This window comes from Drosophila eugracilis, unplaced genomic scaffold, assembly GCF_018153835.1.
Source record: "Drosophila eugracilis isolate 14026-0451.02 unplaced genomic scaffold, ASM1815383v1 contig_90, whole genome shotgun sequence".
NCBI classification, from domain to species: domain Eukaryota; kingdom Metazoa; phylum Arthropoda; class Insecta; order Diptera; family Drosophilidae; genus Drosophila; species Drosophila eugracilis.
Genome location: NW_024573812.1, coordinates 8,123,538 through 8,143,771, shown reverse-complemented (window position 1 = coordinate 8,143,771; position 20,234 = coordinate 8,123,538). Strand labels below are relative to the sequence as shown.

Below are 20,234 nucleotides of genomic sequence, written 5' to 3'. Positions count from 1 at the left end.
TCGATAGCTTCAGTTTCTTTATCGATAGGGCTCGAAATAAAAATCAACCGCTAGAAAGCGCCAAAGTTTACATTTTTTAAACGTGTATTCGTATTGATTAAATTATCTTTATGAATAAAACGTACTTTTGTCCTTATACAGTACTCTTATTTTCAAAAAGTATTTCTACCCATTTTGGACCAGCAGAATCGTTTTCAACCTCAAGCCAGCTTTAAATAAATAAATAAATAGTTTGATACACTTAAAGTATTATTGCAAAAACAGCATGTATTTTTCACATTTTGCTTAGCTACAGTTTCCGGTATATTTCCGTTCTATTTATAAACAACTTAGATTAAAAAACAACCGACTAACTATTTAAAATTCATCCATCTCTGCTTTCCGTTTGCGTTTCTTGAGCTTTTGCTTTAGATCAGGCGCTTTGCCACGGACAACAGCCGCCTTCAGACGCTTCGCTACCTTCTTGCGCTCCTGCATGCCAGCCTTTCGCTTGGCTGCCCGTTCCGGATCATGTATCTTCTCCTGGGCCACAACCTTGCGTCTCTCAGCGCGACGAGCCATCAACTTTGTCTGCACCGCATTCCTGAGCTTGTCGTAGACATCGGCTCCGATGCGTTTCCTTAGTCGACTGCCTACACGGAGGGCTTGTTGGCGCAGTTCTGCGTCTACGTTCTGATCCTCCTCTGACATTTCACGAACCAGAGCCTGGAGAAGAGAGGGAGCCAATTGGGATACAGACTCTACACTAAGAAGTGTACACAGAGCCTCTATGAGCGTGAACATAGCTGTCCTCTAAAATTGGAATGTTTAAATTAGTTTATACTCTTCCATATTTATATGGTCATACATACCATACTGGTATCGTGAGGCGCCTTGGCCAATTCCTTGTTGATTAAGAAACGAATATTTCGGAGTAGCCACTTGAGATTAATTTTGTTAATCTGGTCACTCTCCTCAGCATCCTTCTCCTGCTTCAAACTGAACGGAACATCCCTCAGCATCTGTCCGACGTATAACAAAATCTTAGACAACTCGTCGATCATTTCCTGCACAGTCTCTCCAGGTGTGAACTGGGCGCACAGATCCAACACCAGAGATTTGATATCATCTGCCGGTTGTGCATAGATAAAGTACAAGGTCTTCTCAGTTCCTTCTTCTTTCTTAATGCCGGACAGCTGTTGTCCAACGTAAGCGTAATCGAAGTGCGCCAAAATGTGAGTCAGAATTTTGGCTGCATTGCATCGAACCCAGTTATGATCGTGTCCCAGTAGTCGCTGAGAACCATAGGCCAGTTCATCGATAGTGTCAGAAAGTTCAGGATTGCTGAGTAAGGTCTCTCCGCAGTGCTCGAAAATCTTCAACAGGCAGTACTGCAGTTGGATTAACTGATGGTCTGCTCTCCTCTGATGTCGCTCCAAGCGCGATTCATTGTCTTGTTCACCCAGCAAAATTTCTTCATCAGGAAGGGTTTCAATTTTCTTGAAAATAAGAAAATATTTAAAAATCACATGGAATTTAATTGAATTAGTTCAATTACCTTTCGCTTTTTCTTTTTATGCAAATCAGTATCATCCAAATCCACTGAAATATGTCCTGGAGCCCGCACGAATCTTCCGCCCGCATCGGCATCTCCCAAAGTCAAAACATTAACCAGAATGGGAAGAACCACTGGTAATCTTTCTGCAAAGCCAGCCTTTTCTGCCTGGACAAATCTCGACAGAAGAGCAGCAGCCATTTCCCGGACTCCTGGCTTTTGGCTGGACTGTGGCGATGTGAAGAATAGCAGTGTGAGATCCAGAAGGGGTTGACGTTCCAATTTCGTGAGACGACCTATCAGAGCTTCCAGAGCAGCGGCGACGCTACGACGGCACGATGGATCTTCATCGTTAACCAATCGAGTGCCCAGAGAAAGATATAGAAACTCAGACTGCTTCACCAGAATCAGCTGCGGAAACTTGTTGATGATGGAGTGCATAAACTGGATGGCCGACTGACGACCAGCGGTTTGGCTGTAGCACAACTGAACCGACATGAACTTGATCATCTGTTCAACCTTCTGGCGCAGAGTATATTCCATAATATAGGTGAGCAGAATGCCACGACATTCATCTCGAACATAATCTGATGGAGAAATTATCGAAAGATCTCCTAAACGCTTCATCAGATCGTGCAGGGAGCGGTTGTCCACCTTTCGTCCCACTAGTGCCTTGAGCAGAGTAAACACCATGGTCTGGCTGCTACATTCCCCCTCCTGCAACTCCTGCTCGATGTGTAGCAGTAGTTGCTCAATCTGCTCATTGCTGAGTTTGTAATCCTGGCATTTGCGTAGCAGTGCCACCACTGATTTGAAGCTTGCTCTGACCAGCTGGGCATTCTCCTCTTGCCTGGTGGCTCCAAAAGTCGAGAAATTCTTAAGAATCTGGAACATGCAACCCACCACCGGTTGAAGTGCCTCAGTGTTAAGTTCGGAAAGCTCGTACTCTCCTAACCAAATGGCCGTGTAGCACTTTAGGGCATATGTTGTGGTCCTGGCATGATTGCTGCTTAAAGAATCTTTCAGAAGTGGTAAGAGGGGGTGCAGGAAAGGCTGGTAATCCAGATCTGTTAGCTTTTTTCGTTTCAGCACGAAATGTAGGAGCTCTAATCCAAATTCCACCAGAATGTGTGCATTGGCTTGTGCATTGGATTTTACTTGCTTGTTGCCTGTAGCCACACTGCGCCTTCCTGGTGCCGGTTGTAGGATTAGGCAATCAGGACGAGATCTCTTCATAAGGGCCTGCTCCTTTTCTGTGAGCTGACGTTTCTGGGTTCCTGGCAGAAGGTCACTGATGCTCTCCGACATTGTGCCGTATATAAAGATCAGCAGACTTTCCCTTGCGATGTGTGTGTTCTCCACCAATCCACCGACGATTTTGGCAAAGCACTCTTGAATCTTTTGCGTAACTTTACGGGAGTGCGATCGAGCCAAATGCTCCTTGAATGGCAAAAGCAGATCCAGCAAACAGTTGTCTCGAATGTAACGAGCGGCTATGTGAAGCGTGAGATAACTTTTTGCACTCGGCTTGGCTTCTGGCGTGTGTGACACAATTTTGTCGACCTCCTTCTCGGCACTCACATCGCCGAAGATGTCATTCAGAGCAACTTCCAGCAGATTCTGCAGGCACTTTTCAATGTGGTCAGGCTTTAGATCCCCCTTCAAAGCATCCAAAACGCCATGAAGAGTCACGGAGAGAACGTGCACCTGGAATCCTCGTGTGAGTAGAGATTGCAACTGCTCTAACAGCATTCCCAAGTAGCTGCCACCCAAGGTGATCATAATCTTCTTGAGAATGTCACGGGTGAGCATTCGAACGGATTTCAGAGGGGATCGTAGGAAGGTACACACCTTCATGAAGATTCCTAGAGGAAATTAAATTGTAAATGGTGATATCATACATTCCAGATGTTAGGGATTACACATACCAGGCAGACTGTTATCCAACAATTCCAAAGGAAGCTTTTGCAGAAGTTTTACCATAGCCAGGGCAATAGGCACTCGCTGGATCTCCTCTTCTTCGCGTTCGTAGCTCAGGCGTCGACGGTTTACCTTGTGTTTGGTGTCGTAGTTAGTTTTTTCAGTGATTGAACGGTTAAGTGTTGGAAGCAACACTGTGGTAATGGTGGCCATGACCTTTTTGGCGGCGTTGGGCGCTAGCAGTTGAGTGCGCTGCTGTTCCACCACCGGTTCCGTTGTTTCTCCTTCTTCAAAATCAATAAAGTCTGATTGATCTTCTTCTTTTCCCAGGGGTTTCTCTTCGGCATCAGCATCTTCTTCCGTCTTAAGTTCTTGCGACTCCTCAGCAGGTTCCTTTTCCTCAACTTCCTCAGACAGTTTTTCCTTGAGCTTGGCAAGCGTAGCTAGATCCGTTTGCGCCTGGGTCAAATCAAAGTGAAAAGCGTCTAGAATGCGTACTACTAGTCGGACGCATTGCTTCTGCTGACCCTGGGCGTGTCTTAGTTTTTGGAGATAGTATCGGAGTACTGCATGGTATTGCGTCCAGGGTAGGAACTCACTCATGACTCCCACTGCTTCGATGGCGGCATCCACGAGTGTGTGTTTGCCAGAGTGCTTTTCGTTCATCAGATAACGTGTCGCCAGCGGTAGCAGGAATTGTGTAAGGGTACGGGCGCAAGGCGGAGCCTGTCGCCAAGATCCTCCCGAAATGTTCACCAGTCGCTGCAGGGCTCGGCCGTGACGCTGCGTCTGCAAATGAAGCGTGTTTTCAAAGAAGTCCACCTCCAGGTCGTGCTTATCAGTAAGAGGTGAGAGATCCTTCAGGATCTCGTGTGCAGCTGGACATTGTCGTGCAAGTTCTCCAAGTAAGCCGAGGGCCTCGCTTCTGGCGTGCTCGTGCTTTTCATCTCTAATGCAGCGCTGCAGTAAGGGAAGCAGCGTTTCTTCCAGCCAGAAATGCATGTCCTCCTTCACCTCCAGTTGCAAAGTTATCAGGGGAAGCAATGGCTTTAGCAGTTCTCCTATGTTTACTCTCATTCCCAAATCCGAATCGTTGCGGAGCATATAAAAGCAGTTGTAGACCACTAGAATTCCAAGTTGCAAGTCTATCTTCTTGTCTTTTTTCTCCACCATCTGCTTAAGCTCCGAAAGTCCTTCGAGACGTTTATCATAGTCCGGTTGCTCCAGCCACCTTTTGTCCCAGGCATTCAAGAGCAGGATAATCCTCACCCACTCCCGCAAGGATACGGCTGTGGGGACTAGTTCAGAGTTTTGTTTCGCCTCCTTATGAAGTCTTTTCGCCATATCAGCCAAGATTTCGCAAAGTAGTTTTCTCGCAGGCAGCACATTGACCTGTTCGAACAGCGGAGCCAACGGACGAACATAATCCTGAGGTTTGGGCACGCGCTTTAGTAGATTGGTCAAAGTAGTGACTAACTGAACGACTGTCTCCGAACCAGCAGAAGCCGACTGCTTGGTGAATATGGGCAGAAGCACCTGTAAGAGTAGTTCACAAGTATCTGGCTCCTCCACATGCGATGTAATAAGGGTAAGGATATTAAGTTCTCGCTTATCAAGTGTCTGCTTGCCGGCCTTCTTGTGGCGCCAACTGTTTTGCAGTTGTTGTAGAATAGTTGGGATGTGTGGATGCACAATAGATAAGGCCTCGGTTCCGAACTCCTCTGTTGCAGCCGATTCCAATAGGTGTTCTACTACCTGCAGAAGCGACCGCTTGACATTCGGTTTGGCTTTATCGTTCAGTAACAAGGCCATCAGATGATCCATTATAGGTTGCTTATCGTCAGGAGGACTCTTTTTTAACCATTTCTGGTAGCGTGGTTCTGCGCCCCACAAAAGAAGCAGCTTTAGCATTGGGGTTGGTGTGTGAATAGAGTCCTGCGAGAGCCGAGCGATACCTGGCCAAAGGTACACATCACATATAGCATTCATCTCGGTCTCCTGCCACAGCTCCTCCATATCAACCAGCTGGCCGAAATAGTTCACCAGTGTCTGCAGACCTGAGTGCTTCACATTCTTGTATGCAGCTACTAATTTCCCCTCTCCATTGATAACTTCCTGGGCAACACTGCCCACGAGAAGAAGCAATTTAAGAACATAGCACTGGAAGTCAGCTGTTAGTTTGCCGGCAAACTCCTTCCGAATGAGCTCCAGTAGATTGACGATCCTCTGCAGCTGCTTGGCTGCAATCACCGCTGACGGATCAAATGAGTCTCTAGCAAATTTAGCAACTTCGTTCACCGGTTTATCGGTGAAGGCAGTAAACCTTCCGAAGGCCATTTTCAGAAAGTCCATAATCTCCGACTCCTCTAGTTGGCCCAAAAAACGAAGAATCAAAGTTTTCCTCAGCTGAGCACTTAATTGCTTTTGGACACCCTTGGTCAACATTTTGCCGTAAAGCACACGTAGCATAAAGGGCATCAGTTCCGATCTTTGCTGTGCTGGAATGCTGGCCAGTTCAAAGCCACTGAGCGATGTTTTGAACTTTTCCTCATCAATGAGACCCGAGAGCTGATCCTTCTGCTGCACTAGAGCCGCTGGTTGTTTGTATGCCGCGAGGCAGTCCAAGGCCAACTTCTGCAACTGGGAATTCGGACCAGCTAGAAGTTCCAGATAAAAGTCGTGCATTTCCGCCTGCCGATGCAGAGCTTTGGGATTTGGCTGAGAGACAAAACAGGCCAGTTTCAACTGCAATGTTTGTAGTATGAACTTGGTATGGGCATTTTGTGTTCTTCTTTTCTGACGGCCTCTGTGTTCTGGCTTGCTTTCATTTTCATCATCGTCCTCGGCATCAATTTCAACAGCTAAGAAAATTAAGAAATTTATAAAATTACTTATCACAAAAATTGTAGAATAACTTACCTGTCGCCTCGTTCACGTTCCAAGTATGTTCCGATTTCTCCAACTGAGACCGGTACTCTTTCTCCAAAAATTGCAAAAATAATCTCACTAAGTCAGCGTTCTTCACTTCTGCAAGAGTTCCCAGCTTGGGCAGGCTTTGCCATAGAAGTTGACGATAGTTGAGGGCCTGCTGAAGAGTCAATTGCTGCTCCCCGGCCAGAGGAAGGAGCATAGTTAACGCCGCTGATTGATAGTGCCGTTGATATGGCTCTTGCAGTATCGTAACCTCCTTTTTGTAATCTATGCAGGCGACAGTCTCTACTAATTTTGCCTTGAACAGGTTCCAGAACTCATCTGCTGTCATAGTTTTGGCGTATGCAGCCAGGAGCTGTTGAACAGGCGCCCAGACAAACTTGAAGTTATTGTAGAGCAATCCGAGCAACAGGCTTACAGCGTGCTCTTTGAAATGTGGCAACTGGGAGAACTGTTTAAACTGAGCAGATGCTGGTTCTAGTTGCTGTAACTGGAGGAGCAGCTCACGATAGTTGTGTACAGTGGGTTCGATACACGTTGCGGCATAAAAGTAGGAGTACGGATTGGATTTGTTCGAAGAGTTCAGCACATCCAAGCAGTGGGCGGCTAAGCGTCTATATAGCGTCACAGGTTGGCTTAATAGGCTGGAAATCGAGAAAAGTAATTCTTCCGAAGTGGAAAGATCGTTCTTGGGGGTTTCAAGAAGGACTAGTTGCAAACACGCCAATGCACGAAGGTCCTTTCCCAGCTCGGGAATAAGATAATCAGTAATACTAGATCTTAGACCATTTGGCAACTTAAACTTGAGCAAGGCATAAGTTTGAAGTATCAAAAGAAGCTGGGTAAAATCCTTTTCGTTATCATTTAAAAACTTTTGAAGAACTGCCTTTAATATGTCCTCCAAAGGCTGTTTGTTAAATCCTCTCAAGTTAGGTACCAGGACTAAAAGAAGATGATGATCCTCTTTACTTAGGTCCAACTTTAGGAGCTCTTGCTCTACGATCTTGATGGTCTCCTTTTGCTTTAGCTGCATGGGATATGCCACCCATTGAGCAAGCGAATTGCCATCCACTTGCAGTGGTCTTTTATGCTGAACAATGCGAGCTAGGAGTTCTAGCGCTCTTGTTTGCCTCTGCTCCTCATAGTATCCAATGACATTGGGCAAAACCAGAATCTCAAACTGTGGATAGTCCAGTAGCTGCAGAATGGCGTCTTCATACACGGAGACATGTGAACGTGTTATGCTAAGAAGTTTCTGCAGCAGACGACTGGCATCCAGTTGGGTGAGTTGAGTATGCTGAGCTTTTAGCAAACTGGTAATCAAGGTTGTTAAGGGGTGGAGAGAGTCCGCATCCCGCTCCAATAGCTTCAGCAGAGTGGCAACCACTAGTGGAAGCTCGGAAACATAGCGTCCATCTTTGTGAGTGACCAGGGGAAGCATTAGATCAATCAGCCTCAGTAAATTGGCACTATCACTGCTAGCAGCTAAACATAGTTTTTGCCACAGTATGCTGCTTTGATCCGAATGCAGGAAGTTGAGCAATAGTCCCAAGGAATACTCTACAATATCACCCAGAAGTTCTGTCTGGGCTTTTGTGTGAGTCGAAGCCTTGTTGACCAGCACCTCCAAGACGTGGGCGAAGATCTCCGATGCCGAGTTGTGCAGCTGCCCGTTGACGCCGCGCAGAATTTCGTATATGAGCCGGCCGCAACCATGAACGCTTTCCACCTGCTCCCGCAGCACAGTCTGCAGGACATAGGAAAGGAAACGGGGGAAGTCCCGGACATCTCGGGCTATGTATGCAAAACATTCTACAGCAAAATTAGTCACATGTTCTGCGTAGTGCTGCTCATCCAGGAGCGGTAGAATAGCATTAAATACCACACCAATGTTTCGTTTTAAATACGGCTTGAGGGTCTTGAACAGGTGCGCCAGACAGATAAGTGTCCACTCTAGCTGCTCCGCATCTTGGGTATTCAGCAAGCAGATCAGACGGTCTAGCACGCGCTGAAAGTACGGGTAGAACTCTTCGCGAAGATCCCTGGCCAGGACGTAGAGCAACTCCAGCAACGGCTGCTGGGACAGGTTCGTGGCGGTGGACAGACGCTCGAGAAGAAGATCCACCACGAAGTCCTTCTGATGCAACAATTGCGGTAAAGTGACTATCTTGCGACATCGCTTGCTGAAGTAGTTGTACTCCTCGGTGAGATTGAGTACGTTCCATTTCTGAATTGTCTGTTGGAAGTAAGTGGCATTCTCCTCTTCTTCAAGCTCCTCGTTCCTGTGGCCGATGTGGTAGAGGGCCAAGTGTCGCAGGTCAATCTCATTAACCCGATCTCCGAAAGATTTGAACTGCGTGAAAAAATTATATGAGTCGGGGCTCCAAAAACGTGAGACTTCTGGGGACACTCACTCGAAATGTATTGGTGTCTTTTGTTTTTTCCGCTAAAGATGCCATGTTTTTATATTTAAGACTTTATGTCCGATCACTTCATTTGCACTTAGCTGCTTTAATTTACGGAAAAAACACTTTTGTTTACGGACACCTTTTATTCAAATGCAACACGTGCAAAACATATTTACGCACAAGTATCGATTGGCAGTCGGCGATTTCCCAAGTTGAAAACATATGTTCCCTTAAAAATATCGATAGTATCGGATATCGGATAAGACTGGGCGCACTATTCAAATTTCTTACGATAAATACGAGGGCAGTCCGATAAGTACGTAGCCTCGCCGCCTCGCAAGAGAAATTCACTATCGGGTAGTACATTCTCGTAGACGGCTGCTGTCAAAATTTCAGCCGAATCGGACTCGTAGTTTTGTTTTGATTGCGGACGTGTCCGCGGAAACGGCTAACACGGAGAATCACCCGACAAAAACCGACGATCTCGTATTGGCAAGCCGCCGATTGAAGATACGCGAGATAGCTGAGACAGTAGGCATCTCAAAAGACCGCGTGGGTCATATCCTGCATGAGATTTTGGGCATGAGAAAGCTGTCGGCGCGATGGGTTCCGCGTTTGCTCACTCCGGACAACAAATGCAACCGTAAGACCACTTCATAGCAGTGTTTAAGGAGTTTCTTCCTCCCTAGCCACGGCCAAATTGGTCGAATTGGGCTAGGAACAGCTACCCCATCCACCATATTCTTCAGATTTGGCCCCGTGTGACTTCTTTTTGTTTCCAAACTTGAAAAAGTCGGTACTTTTTGGAAATTTTCGTTTTTCTTTTGGAGGCTAAGTACCACCCTCGTATAAAATAAAAAAGTAATTTACTTAAAAAAATTACAATTTTTAATTTTACTTATTGTGAAATGTATTCTTTTAAGGCTGAATTCTAAGCCGAGAAATTAAAAATGCTAAATAAGCGACATATTTTTATTTTTGAACTAAAAATATTATATATCACATTTAAACATAAAACATAAAAGACTTTGAATGATATGGCACACGGAAAAAAAAACAAATTAAAACACTAGGCAGACTCCTGGGACTGGAGGTAGTTGAAAACCGTTCCGCGCTCCACGTGTCGCTTGCTGTTCTCCTGATTCAAGCCGTCTCCGGTACCAGAAAATTCTTCAATTGGTCCAAATCCTCCACCGCCAGGAGTTTTCATGGCAAAAGTGTCCTGCAAAAGATCTTTTAGTACCAAAAAGCGTAAACTAATCATAGCAAAACATACCCCAGCTTCCACATCAATGCAGGTTTTACCAGCCAAAGCAATCACTCGACCATCTCGCTTGACCACCAAATTGCGACCACTTTTGGCCGATTCTCCGCCAGCAAGACCGTAGGGTTGGAGGGTTCGTCGCTCCGTCAGGACGGATAGGGTCACAGGTTTACGGAAAAGCAAATTCCGCTCCACACCCTCACCGCCGTTGAATTTCCCCCGTCCACCAGAGTCATCCGTGCGTAGGCAGAATCTTTTTAAAATCATAGGATAGCGTAGCTCTAGGATTTCCGGATCGGTTATGCGGGTGTTGGTCATATGGGTATGCACTCCCCCGGCTCCATGCCATCCGGGTCCGGCTCCAGCTCCTCCGGCCACGGTCTCATAGTATCCCCAAGTTTCATCGCCGATGGTAATGTTGTTCATGCATCCCTGTGAGGCGGCACAGACTCCGAAAGCCTTTAACACCGTGTCCACGATGCGCTGCGATGTCTGCACATTTCCACCAACGACGGCGGCACCCTCAGACGGATCCAGTATGGAGTTCTTCGGAATGATCACCTGGATGGGAGCCAGACAGCCCTGGTTAAGGGGCACATCATGGCCCACCATGCATCGCAGGCAGTAGATCAGTGCGGACAAGGTGATTGCTCGCGGGGCATTACAATTTCCCCAGACTTCCACACCTGATCCGGTGAAGTCGCACAGAGCTGATCCCTGTTCTGCATCGATGGTCACCTTAAGGGCGATGGGAGAGCCGTCGTCCATAAACTCCTTTGCCTCTAGCACCGTGGATCCAGTGCGTTCCAGCGTATCCCGACCAATTTGACGCAACATATCACGAACCGCCAATTCGGCATTCTTCTGGATGTGCGACATGTAGGCCTGCACCACGTCCAATCCGTAGCTGTCAATCAGTTCCGCCACCAGCTGTATGCCCTTGTGATTGGCTGCAATTTGAGCCTTCAAATCCGACAAGTTGTCGCTGAGGTTCCGGGTGCCTACCGCTCCCTTTGCAGCGGTAGGCGTGGTAAGCTGTTGGATTATTTGTTGCTCCTGGAACAGGCCGTTCTCCACGATGAGGAAGGACTTAAAGGCAGCACCTTCCTGTGCTAACGAGGTGGAATGCGGTGGCATGGACCCCGGAGTAATGCCGCCGATATCGGCATGGTGACCTCTGGAAGCCACAAAGAAAACAGGCCTCGGATGATTCCTAAAAAAATTTTGGATCAATTATAACAACATGTATCTTAGTACCTAAAAGCACCAAAAACTCACTCATAAAAAACTGGCGTAATGACCGTCAAATCGGGCAAATGAGATCCTCCTGCCGAGGGATGGTTAGCCAGTATGACATCGCCGTTCTTCAGGGTTTCCCCTCTCACTCTCAGCTGGTACTGGACAGTTTCCTGCATGGCTCCAAGATGAACAGGAATGTGGGGAGCATTGCTTACCAAGCCGCCATCCGGTCCGAAAAGAGCACACGAAAAGTCCAAACGTTCCTTGATATTTGTTGAAATCGAAGTACGCTGAAGTACTCTGCCCATTTGCTCGGCGATGCTCATAAAACGGTGGCTAAATATGCTCAGATGCACTGGATCCAAGTCTGCATTAATGCCATGTTTTCCACCCGTCTTGACGTCCATGATAAGGTCCCCGAACTGAGTAACTTGGACACTGCACTCTGGCTCGACGACTATGGTTGAGAGCTGATCTATAAGCACAGCTGGTCCAGTAATCCTATGACCGGCCAGAAGGTTCTTGGTCAGGTAAATCGGTGCGTCAAAGCTGCCCTGGTCGAAGTGAAGACGACACTGTGAATTCGATTCAGCTGGGGGTGTAACTTCAGAGGCATTTTGAACTTTAGACTCCGGTGGTGTGTCGTTCTTGCCCAATCCTCGAATGCGAATGTCGTCCACAATGATACGTCTGTTTTGCAATACGAAACCAAATTCTGTGCGATAGCGCTCCAAGAAGGTGGCATTGAAATCCCCGTATGCTGCTAAAAGAGGATTTGAAGCCGAGGACTGTTTTCCAGTTGCCGGAGCAACCATCAAAGCGCCATCGGTGCCTTCGTACCGTAAATGCAGAAAGGGCTCCAGTTCAATCCGTTTGAATCCCTGTTCAGCTAACTGGTCGTGACATTGCTGCGACAAGGCATCTAATCGCTCCTTTAGCTGCTTGGCATTTGCATCACTAAACTCCAGGCCATTTGGCTCCTGAACCTCTTGGACCACATCAGCCAGGGCCATTCCATAGGCGGAAAGTATTCCAGCGTACTTGTGAACTACAACCTGAACGAAGTAGTAAGTTTTTGATCAATCAAATAGTTATTAAAAATAAAGTAAGTGCTAATTTAAGTTTTATTTTGGAATCTGTAAGCTTCACCTACCTTGGCAATCCCCAAGTTCCGAGCAATGGCACAGGCGTGCTGGCCACCAGCTCCTCCAAAGCAGGAGAGTACATGATTAGCTGTATCCAATCCTCGTGATTGAGTCAACGCTCGAATAGGTCGACACATAGTTTCATTGGCCACTCGAATGAATCCCAAAGCCACTTCCTCAACACTCAAGACCCGATTATCTCCGGAAGCCTTCAAATGCTCGTTGATCTCTGTCTGCAACTCTACGAATTTACTTCTGGCGATCTCATGATCCAGCGGTTCGTTCTCCTTCGGACCAAAGATCTTGGGGAAGAACTGCGGCAGAATGCGACCCAGTATAAGATTGGCATCGGTGACTGTCAGCGGGCCTCCCTTCTTGTAGCAAGCAGGTCCCGGATGAGATCCTGCTGATTCCGGACCCACCACAAATATGCCGGATCGAAAGAACAGCCTTGATCCGCCACCTGCAGCTACGGTATTGATGTCTAACTGAGGAGCCTGGATAGTTACTCCAGCCGTGGTACTTTCGATCACGTGTTCATACGTTCCGGCATAGCGGGACACATCTGTCGAGGTACCGCCCATATCGAAACCGATAAGTGGTAGATCTGTTTCCCGGGCTCCTGTCAAAGCGTATCCTACAACTCCACCCGCTGGACCGGAAAGAATGGCACGCGCTCCACGAAAGTTCTCCATATTGGTCAGGCCTCCATCGGATTGCATGAAGAGCACATCTACACCTTCCAATTGCTTGTCAAAACCAGATTTAAAACTGAAGAATTACAAAAGATATTCGAATTAATATCTTAATCCAAAATAGTAAATTTAGCGTTCAGGAGTTCCCAATATTTTAGCAGCCACTGTAGGCAGGCTTTTGTTTTCATACCCTTCAGATTCGAGAAAACGGGTATGTTCTGATAAGATAGGGGTAAGAAACAGAAATAATCAAATAAAACCTAAACAAATCTAAAAATATTATTTTAATAAAAAAAACCCAATTAAGCTGCTTCTACTTAACTATTTTAAAAAGCTTTCTCCAATGTATTTGAGTTTTATATGTTCTGATACTATTAAGGGGTATCTATAGACCAGTACAATCACATAAGTTATATCTCTTGTTATTCTCGATTTGTTTACTTTACGTAACCCTATCTCAGCTTTGAATGTTTGCTAACTTTGTTTTATTTTTCGCTTTCAGTCTGACTACTAGCTTATCTTTATGGTGACTCTCTAAAAAATATGTTTGGGCCCGAAAAGAGCTGGGTCATTCGGCTAATTTACAAACCAGAGATTAGATGCACTCACCTGGCCAAGTAGCGATCCACATGGGGTGTCAGGTAGGCCTCCGCACAGGCGGTATAGCCACGGGCCACCACCCGACACATGGGCATCGCCTGGTGGGATAGAGTTACATGGCTGAATCCTAGCTCCCGGGCAATCGCTCCCACCCGGAGTTCGTGTTCCGGACAAGCGTAGCTGTGGGCCAATACCACGGAAACAGAAGAGACACCCTGGTTTCGGGCGGCGGAGAGAGATTCTCGTACGGCCACCTCATCCACTGGGCGAACCTCCAGATACTTGGTGCCGGCCACACCCTCCAGCACCTTCCAGCTGTGATCTGTATTGATATTCTATATAGCAATTGAGGTTGGCATTATAGAGCACCTTGACTTACTCAGCTCACACCGCTCAGCTTGCTCTGGAACAATGCGGCAGTCTACCTCGACTACGGATTTATACAGATTCGCAGGCTTGCGAATATTAAGATCAAAGATCTTTGGCCTCGCTTGGTTGCCAATGTAGAGCAGATCCCGGAAACCACTGTTCACCACCAAAACCACTGGATCTCCCTTACGCTCCAATAGAGCATTGGTCGCCACGGTGGTGCCCATGCGAACCCATCCAATTTTTGAGGTGTCTACCAAACCACTGGCTGCCAAATCCTCCCCGGTCTCCTCTTTAAGAATCCGGCGGATGCCCTCGCGTGGGGCATCGCTATAACGTTCCGGATCTTCGGAGAGCAGTTTCATAGTGCGGACTTTTCCGCCGGGACAGATGCACAATACATCCGTGAAGGTGCCTCCGCGATCGATGGCGAAACAGTATTTGTTGCCCGACATTCTGTTCTTTGTTTTGTTTCTTGGCGATGGAGTGGAAAAATAAGACTGAGCGGCCAACAAGTGCCACATGCCGTTTATATACAGGTGGCTGATAATATAGTATATATGTACATATGCCGATCTCTGCTCTCTGAAAGCTCTAAAAAGCTTTCTCAGTCGTGATCAGCTGATTAAGAATGCCAGAGAGGAAATAAGAGTGGGCGAGAAAACAGAGCATAGATTTCACGAAGTTTAGCTCCAAAAGTTTTAGGAACAATAAAAATAATTTGAGTATATTTTAAAAAATATTTATAACTTATATTTTTCGCAACCGTTTCTGCATTTTATACTAAATTTCTTAAATTGTTTTCTTTTACCTATAATAAAGGCTATTGATCCTGGAAACCAAGCAATAGTGGTTATTCCTGTTTAATAATTAACATTTAAATGCTTTCAATCTTTTCAACTCGGCGAGAAATAAATCACAGAAATTGAGTTACTTTTTATTATTTGTAGGTGTTTAAAAATACTTTCAATCATAAAGATTTTATAATAGTATGGCTCTTTAGGAGAATATTATTTATAAAGTCGTGAAAACATCTAAAATGTATTTTGACAAGTCAAGAACTATTGACTGATATTCAGATACACCCTCCGAAACTGACTTTTTTAAAGAAATTTGGACATTTAATTATTTCTGGCCATGAACATAGTATTTATGGGCGATACTAACAACGCTCCTTAAAAACAGCGTAGAGTAGTCATTGAAAAAGTATTTATTGTCTAATTAAATATACAATACTTGCCTGTAGTTTAATGCCTTTTTTATCCTGCCACAAAAGAACCCATTTACCGTCAATAATTTCACATATCATCCGCCAGCGTAGTTTGTTCCAATTCGAACTTATTGAGCGAAAACGCTAAAATTTGCCCGTTTCATTGATGGCCCCCGCAACTCATAAATATATGCAAATGCATGTTTTATCTGTTTTTTACTTGGCAGCAATGAAATTTGATGACTTATTAAACGAGGCCATAAAGAGCGCATTCCGGACGGAATGCTTGTAAATACGGCGTATGCTACATGCCGGCAAGTCAGTGTCAATATCACGGAATCGGCCTTTGGGCGCAATTGTTTGCAGAAAGGCGGCGTATCAATTTGAGTCGATTTGCGATTTCGATTGCGACTCCCAGCGGAACCGTTCAGATTGTTTCTCTCTTTCTTGGCACCGTTATGACCCCTAATGCCCATGACCCCTGACCCCGGACCAACCGAATGAGTGAAGTGACAGTGGGAGTTGCAGGTTGGTTTATGTGAGAACATTGATGGCATTTTTACGAGCCATTTTGCCAGTTCTACACGCCGAAAACACAGCTCCACAAATTGCCTAGAGTTTTCTGTAAACATGGTGTTCGGGCTGAAACGGATCTTGAAATGGAAAGGGAAGTGGTGGCAAAGCAGGAGGAAGAAAGCGGACAAGGAGGAATTGCAGCAGACGGAGAATGAAATGTGGCTGGAGTACTACGGCCCATATCTGCACATCTGGCCATTTCGAGAGCTCTGCGCCAGACTGGAGGCGAATGTCTCCCAGGTGAGATAAGGAAAATCTCGATTACATCAGATATATAACCATTTAAGCATCCACAGGGTCTAACCTCAGAGGCGGCGGGCATCAGGCTGGCCCGGAATGGTAAGAATGTTCTACCGCTTCCTCTTAAGCAGGATGTGCGCCCTTGTAAGTTCTTAAAGGACTGCTTCAGCGTCTTGGGCATCTTCATACTCCTGAGTTCCATCGCCTGTTTTGCAATTTACTACATATTTGAGATTAACTTTGTTGTCGAAGGAAAAGTGGACCCGGAGTTTCTAGTCGCCGGCATCATCCTTCTCCTCTTTTTCTTTCTCGCAGGACTCATGCTCCATCTGCAGGGTGATGATAACGAGGAAATGTTCGTGACTTTCGACGAATTGATGCCCATGTACTGCACTGTGATAAGGGATGGGGAAAAAGAGATCATCCTTACCCAGGACGTGGTTATTGGCGATATCTTGCCCATCAGCTATGGTCAGCGACTGCCAGCCGATCTGCGATTCTATAGTGCCTCCGGGTTGGAGGTTAATAACGTGGCTTTGACGGGTTATTCAAAGCCAGTGCAGATCACTCCGTTGGCTTATGAGGGACGGCAGAGATATTCCCGAGTTGAATACATAATCTAATAATCTTGGTTCCTTTATCTAAATTTTTACTTTTTGTTCTTCAGAAAAGGTGTTAATACTGTAACTGTAATTTTAAACATTAGGATTTTATTAGATTTTAGTTTATATTTCTTCGGTAATTATGTATTACGCTTTTAGAGTGATGTTCAGTTTATATTTCTTATGGCAAAACAAAGCTGTCAAAGTGACATTATAGAATTAAAACTGCTTAGAAATGACTTCCAAATCCCTATCAAAATGGAGTTCCGGCAACGTGGGCTTTGCCTGCAGTCATGCGATCAAGGGTTATGGCTATGGGATGGCCATTGCCTGTGGAAAGGATACTGATGTTGGAATGATGACGGCACTCAGCTTCAAGGAGCGACCTCAGACTCGTGTGGAAAGACATCAGACACAAGTTTGTAATATTCGGGATTCCAAAAAGGCTACCTCTTACCCTTTATCCTTTTAGATCGTTTACTATATGATTTTCGTGGCCATATTCGTGTTTATCCTGCTGCTATTCACAACCGGACTTGAGCGGGGTGAAATCGTGTATGAAGTCAATCTTTCACTACTGGTTGGGCTGACACCCATTTATCTGCCATTTATCCTATACTGGGGCATGAAAAGAGCGAAAAACGAAATGAAGAAGAAGCAGTGCCATGTGAGGAACCTTCGCAGCACCACCACAGTGGGCCTCACCACCGTTATTGTCACCGATTTAGTAGGCACCATGACCAAGCAACGGATGCGAGTTTCGGAGATCTTTGTGGACATGGGACTGCTTAGCGTCGATGACTTGGATCGGAATGCATTGGGACCTCGCTTTATTGAGCTGATCCGAGCCTCAGTTCTTTGCAATGATGCGGTCATCTGTCCAGGGAGCATTGGTGTGCCCAAAATGCAGAAGGATATGTACGGAAATATCCTAGATATCGCCCTACTTAAGTTTGGTCTTTCAGTCTTGCCAAATATTGATCAGCTTCGACGCGATCACGAGAAGGTGGCCAATAAACAATATACCAGTGCGGATAAAGTCCAAGTGACGGTGCACAGGACTCGCGATGCTGAGGGACAGCTGAAGCTCATCATGCTGATGAAGGGCCATTGCGATGTGGTGCTCCGTCGATGCTCCACATTCGTCATTCGTGACGAGGAGCTACCGTTGGATGATCAGCTGCAGGATATTATACTTACCCTGGCGGATGGGTTATTGGAGGCGGGTCGCCACGTCCGTGCCTTTGCCTATAAGGAGCTGAGCAATGAGATTGAGTTCCGTCGCTTTTCCCAGGTTAACACAAACACGGGATTGGAAAACGCAGAGTATAAGTTCCGGGACTATCTGGCGGTGGATACCTTCTCCCTACGGTTTCTGGGCATGATTGCCACAAACAATCCGCATAGGAGCACCATTCCCAAGGCAGTTATTCGATGCAGATCGGCGGGCATTAAGTTAATTCTGGTCAGTCGACGCAAACGCAAACTAGTCAAGTCTCTTGCTATGGATGTGGGCATCATTTCGGAGCCCTGGGATATTTTAAAGAATCAGACCATAGGCACCCCAAGCACCATAGATATAGTGGATATGTCTCAGTTCGCCAAAGAGAAGCCACATCACCAGCAATGGCACATCGAACAACTGTTGATGGCTCAACGGGATTTGGTGTGCTCTGAAACGAGCACGGAGCAGCACCACTGGATTGTGGATGCATGTCGTCGCATGGGAGCTGTGGTTTCCGTCGTTGGAGGAACCCTCCATGACACGCCCGCCATGCGTAGCGGTCATGTGGGCGTGGCCAAGTACGGATGTGCAGCCATGTGCGAGGCCAGTGCAGACCTCATCCTGCTTGACCGCTCCTTTGCTACTTTGGTCAGTGCTGTTCACGATAGTCGGTGGCTGTTCGAGAACCTTAAGAAGGCTCTGGCCTATTGCCTGGCCACCAACACGACCATCCTACTGATGTACTTCAGCTTCTTCATACTCCGGATTCCCTTTCAAATGCACATTATGGATGCACTCGCCCTGGCCTTCCTTATAAACTTGGTAAGTATGTTGGCTTTCACAAATTTGGCTGGCCAAACTGAATTTTCCCACAGCTACCTGCCATGACCATAATTTATGAGCCCCCAGAGGAGAAACTAATGCTTCAGATGCCCAAAGTGTACGATGACTTCCTGCTCAATAGTCGGTAGGTTAATATTCACAAAATATTAGTAAAGGAGTTTCCTAAATTTATAACAAGGCAATTAAAGCGACTGTTTATGTATACATAAAGCACATATCTGCATGAACATAAAGTTGGTTAATAAATTCCCAGGCAATGTTTCCTTAACAAACGTAAACTTTCAAAGGACGAAACTCTTTCTCTTGAGAATTTTAGAAAAACACAATAGCTTAACAAGGAAATATGCTTCTATTCTAAATTAATTTGCTCACGTTTTCATGTTTTGCCAAAAATATCCTGTAGACTACTTTTTGTGTCGCACATCCTTGTGGGGACTATCGAAGCCGCCGCTGTTTTCATGACCTACTTCGTGTTCATGGCTGACAAGGGATTCATGCCCAGGACGTTGGTGGGCCAGCATATCACGTGGCACGACGACACGCTCCTCGACATTCCCGACTCTTTCGGCCAGGAATGGGTAGCGATAACTACTTATATATTATTCCAGCAATAGCCCAAGCCCAATTCCTATTCTCCCGCAGAACAGTGCAGCCCGAGAGCAGCTGGAGTGCCAAATGTCCTCTCTCTGCCTGATGAGCCTCATCACGATGCAGTGCACCAACCTGGTGTTGACCAAGACCGGACGTGCCAATCTCCTGGCCCACGGCTTCCAAAACCGGGGGCTAAGTCTGGCGGTCGTCTATTTGATTTGCCTCTGCATTGGGATGTGCCACCTGGACACCATTGTTTGCCTGCGACTGGACGGAACCAACGAACTACAGTGGGTGTTTCTGTGAGTTTGACCTCTGCACTGTGACATTGTTGCCTTATTGTTTCAGCCTTGGCTCCTTCCTCTGGACCATCTGCCCATTCGTGGTTCTACTGGTGTTTCTTGAAACAACTCGCAGATATTTCCTCCGACTTTTCCCGGACAGTTGGCTCGAGCGGGCCACTATGTACTGACCATAAAGATGTTATGGCCCGACGGAGAAATAATACAAATATCATTATACACTTTGCATTAAAAGCTCCATTAATGAAAGCCAATATAAGCATACTTTTTAGATTTTTAAAACGGAATAATCAAGTGTCAGTTCACTTAACTGAGTCATAATAATAATCACAGCACTGCACCAGAAATGATTTAGAAATCCTTTTCGTGTGTTCAAATGAATGGAATTTTCCTCGTCTGGGTGTTGCATTAAACTTTCCACTTTTATAGTGCATCCATCCGTTTATATCTTTCTCACCTGAGCTGTTTTGTGCATAGTAAAAAGTGGGACATAAAACTCAGCCACAGAGAAGAATCTGCCGGATAAAACTGGATGTCCGT

General features: G+C 46.1%; 5 protein-coding genes across 5 annotated transcripts; 3 read left to right on the top strand and 2 right to left on the bottom strand.

Annotated features, from left to right (window-relative positions):
* Positions 1-241: 241 nt before the first annotated feature.
* Positions 242-8,958, bottom strand: LOC108113092 (small subunit processome component 20 homolog). The gene is made up of 6 exons (XM_017223537.1): positions 8,800-8,958; positions 6,374-8,738; positions 3,463-6,315; positions 1,538-3,399; positions 852-1,478; positions 242-792 (listed from the first exon to the last, which is right to left on the bottom strand). Exons 1-6 carry the CDS (start codon positions 8,842-8,844, stop codon positions 358-360), a joined length of 8,187 nt encoding a protein of 2,728 aa, XP_017079026.1. The 5' UTR covers positions 8,845-8,958; the 3' UTR covers positions 242-357.
* Positions 8,944-15,630, top strand: LOC121530531. The gene is made up of 3 exons (XM_041819748.1): positions 8,944-8,975; positions 9,168-9,436; positions 15,543-15,630. The coding sequence occupies exons 1-3, from the start codon at positions 8,944-8,946 to the stop codon at positions 15,605-15,607; spliced, it is 366 nt and encodes a 121-aa protein (XP_041675682.1). The 3' UTR covers positions 15,608-15,630.
* On the bottom strand, positions 9,686-14,595 carry LOC108113149 (5-oxoprolinase). Its single transcript, XM_017223658.2, has 6 exons — positions 14,116-14,595; positions 13,746-14,058; positions 12,450-13,212; positions 11,336-12,351; positions 10,070-11,270; positions 9,686-10,015 (listed from the first exon to the last, which is right to left on the bottom strand). Exons 1-6 carry the CDS (start codon positions 14,558-14,560, stop codon positions 9,863-9,865), a joined length of 3,891 nt encoding a protein of 1,296 aa, XP_017079147.1. The 5' UTR covers positions 14,561-14,595; the 3' UTR covers positions 9,686-9,862.
* A 297-nt stretch (positions 15,631-15,927) lies between the features above and the next one.
* Positions 15,928-16,784, top strand: LOC108112374 (sodium/potassium-transporting ATPase subunit alpha-1). Its single transcript, XM_017222204.1, has 2 exons — positions 15,928-16,131; positions 16,188-16,784. The coding sequence occupies exons 1-2, from the start codon at positions 15,946-15,948 to the stop codon at positions 16,752-16,754; spliced, it is 753 nt and encodes a 250-aa protein (XP_017077693.1). The 5' UTR covers positions 15,928-15,945; the 3' UTR covers positions 16,755-16,784.
* A 184-nt stretch (positions 16,785-16,968) lies between these two features.
* Positions 16,969-19,864, top strand: LOC108112373 (sodium/potassium-transporting ATPase subunit alpha). Its single transcript, XM_017222203.1, has 6 exons — positions 16,969-17,151; positions 17,206-18,780; positions 18,834-18,925; positions 19,205-19,379; positions 19,444-19,682; positions 19,741-19,864. The coding sequence occupies exons 1-6, from the start codon at positions 16,969-16,971 to the stop codon at positions 19,862-19,864; spliced, it is 2,388 nt and encodes a 795-aa protein (XP_017077692.1).
* The last annotated feature ends 370 nt before the right edge of the window (positions 19,865-20,234 follow it).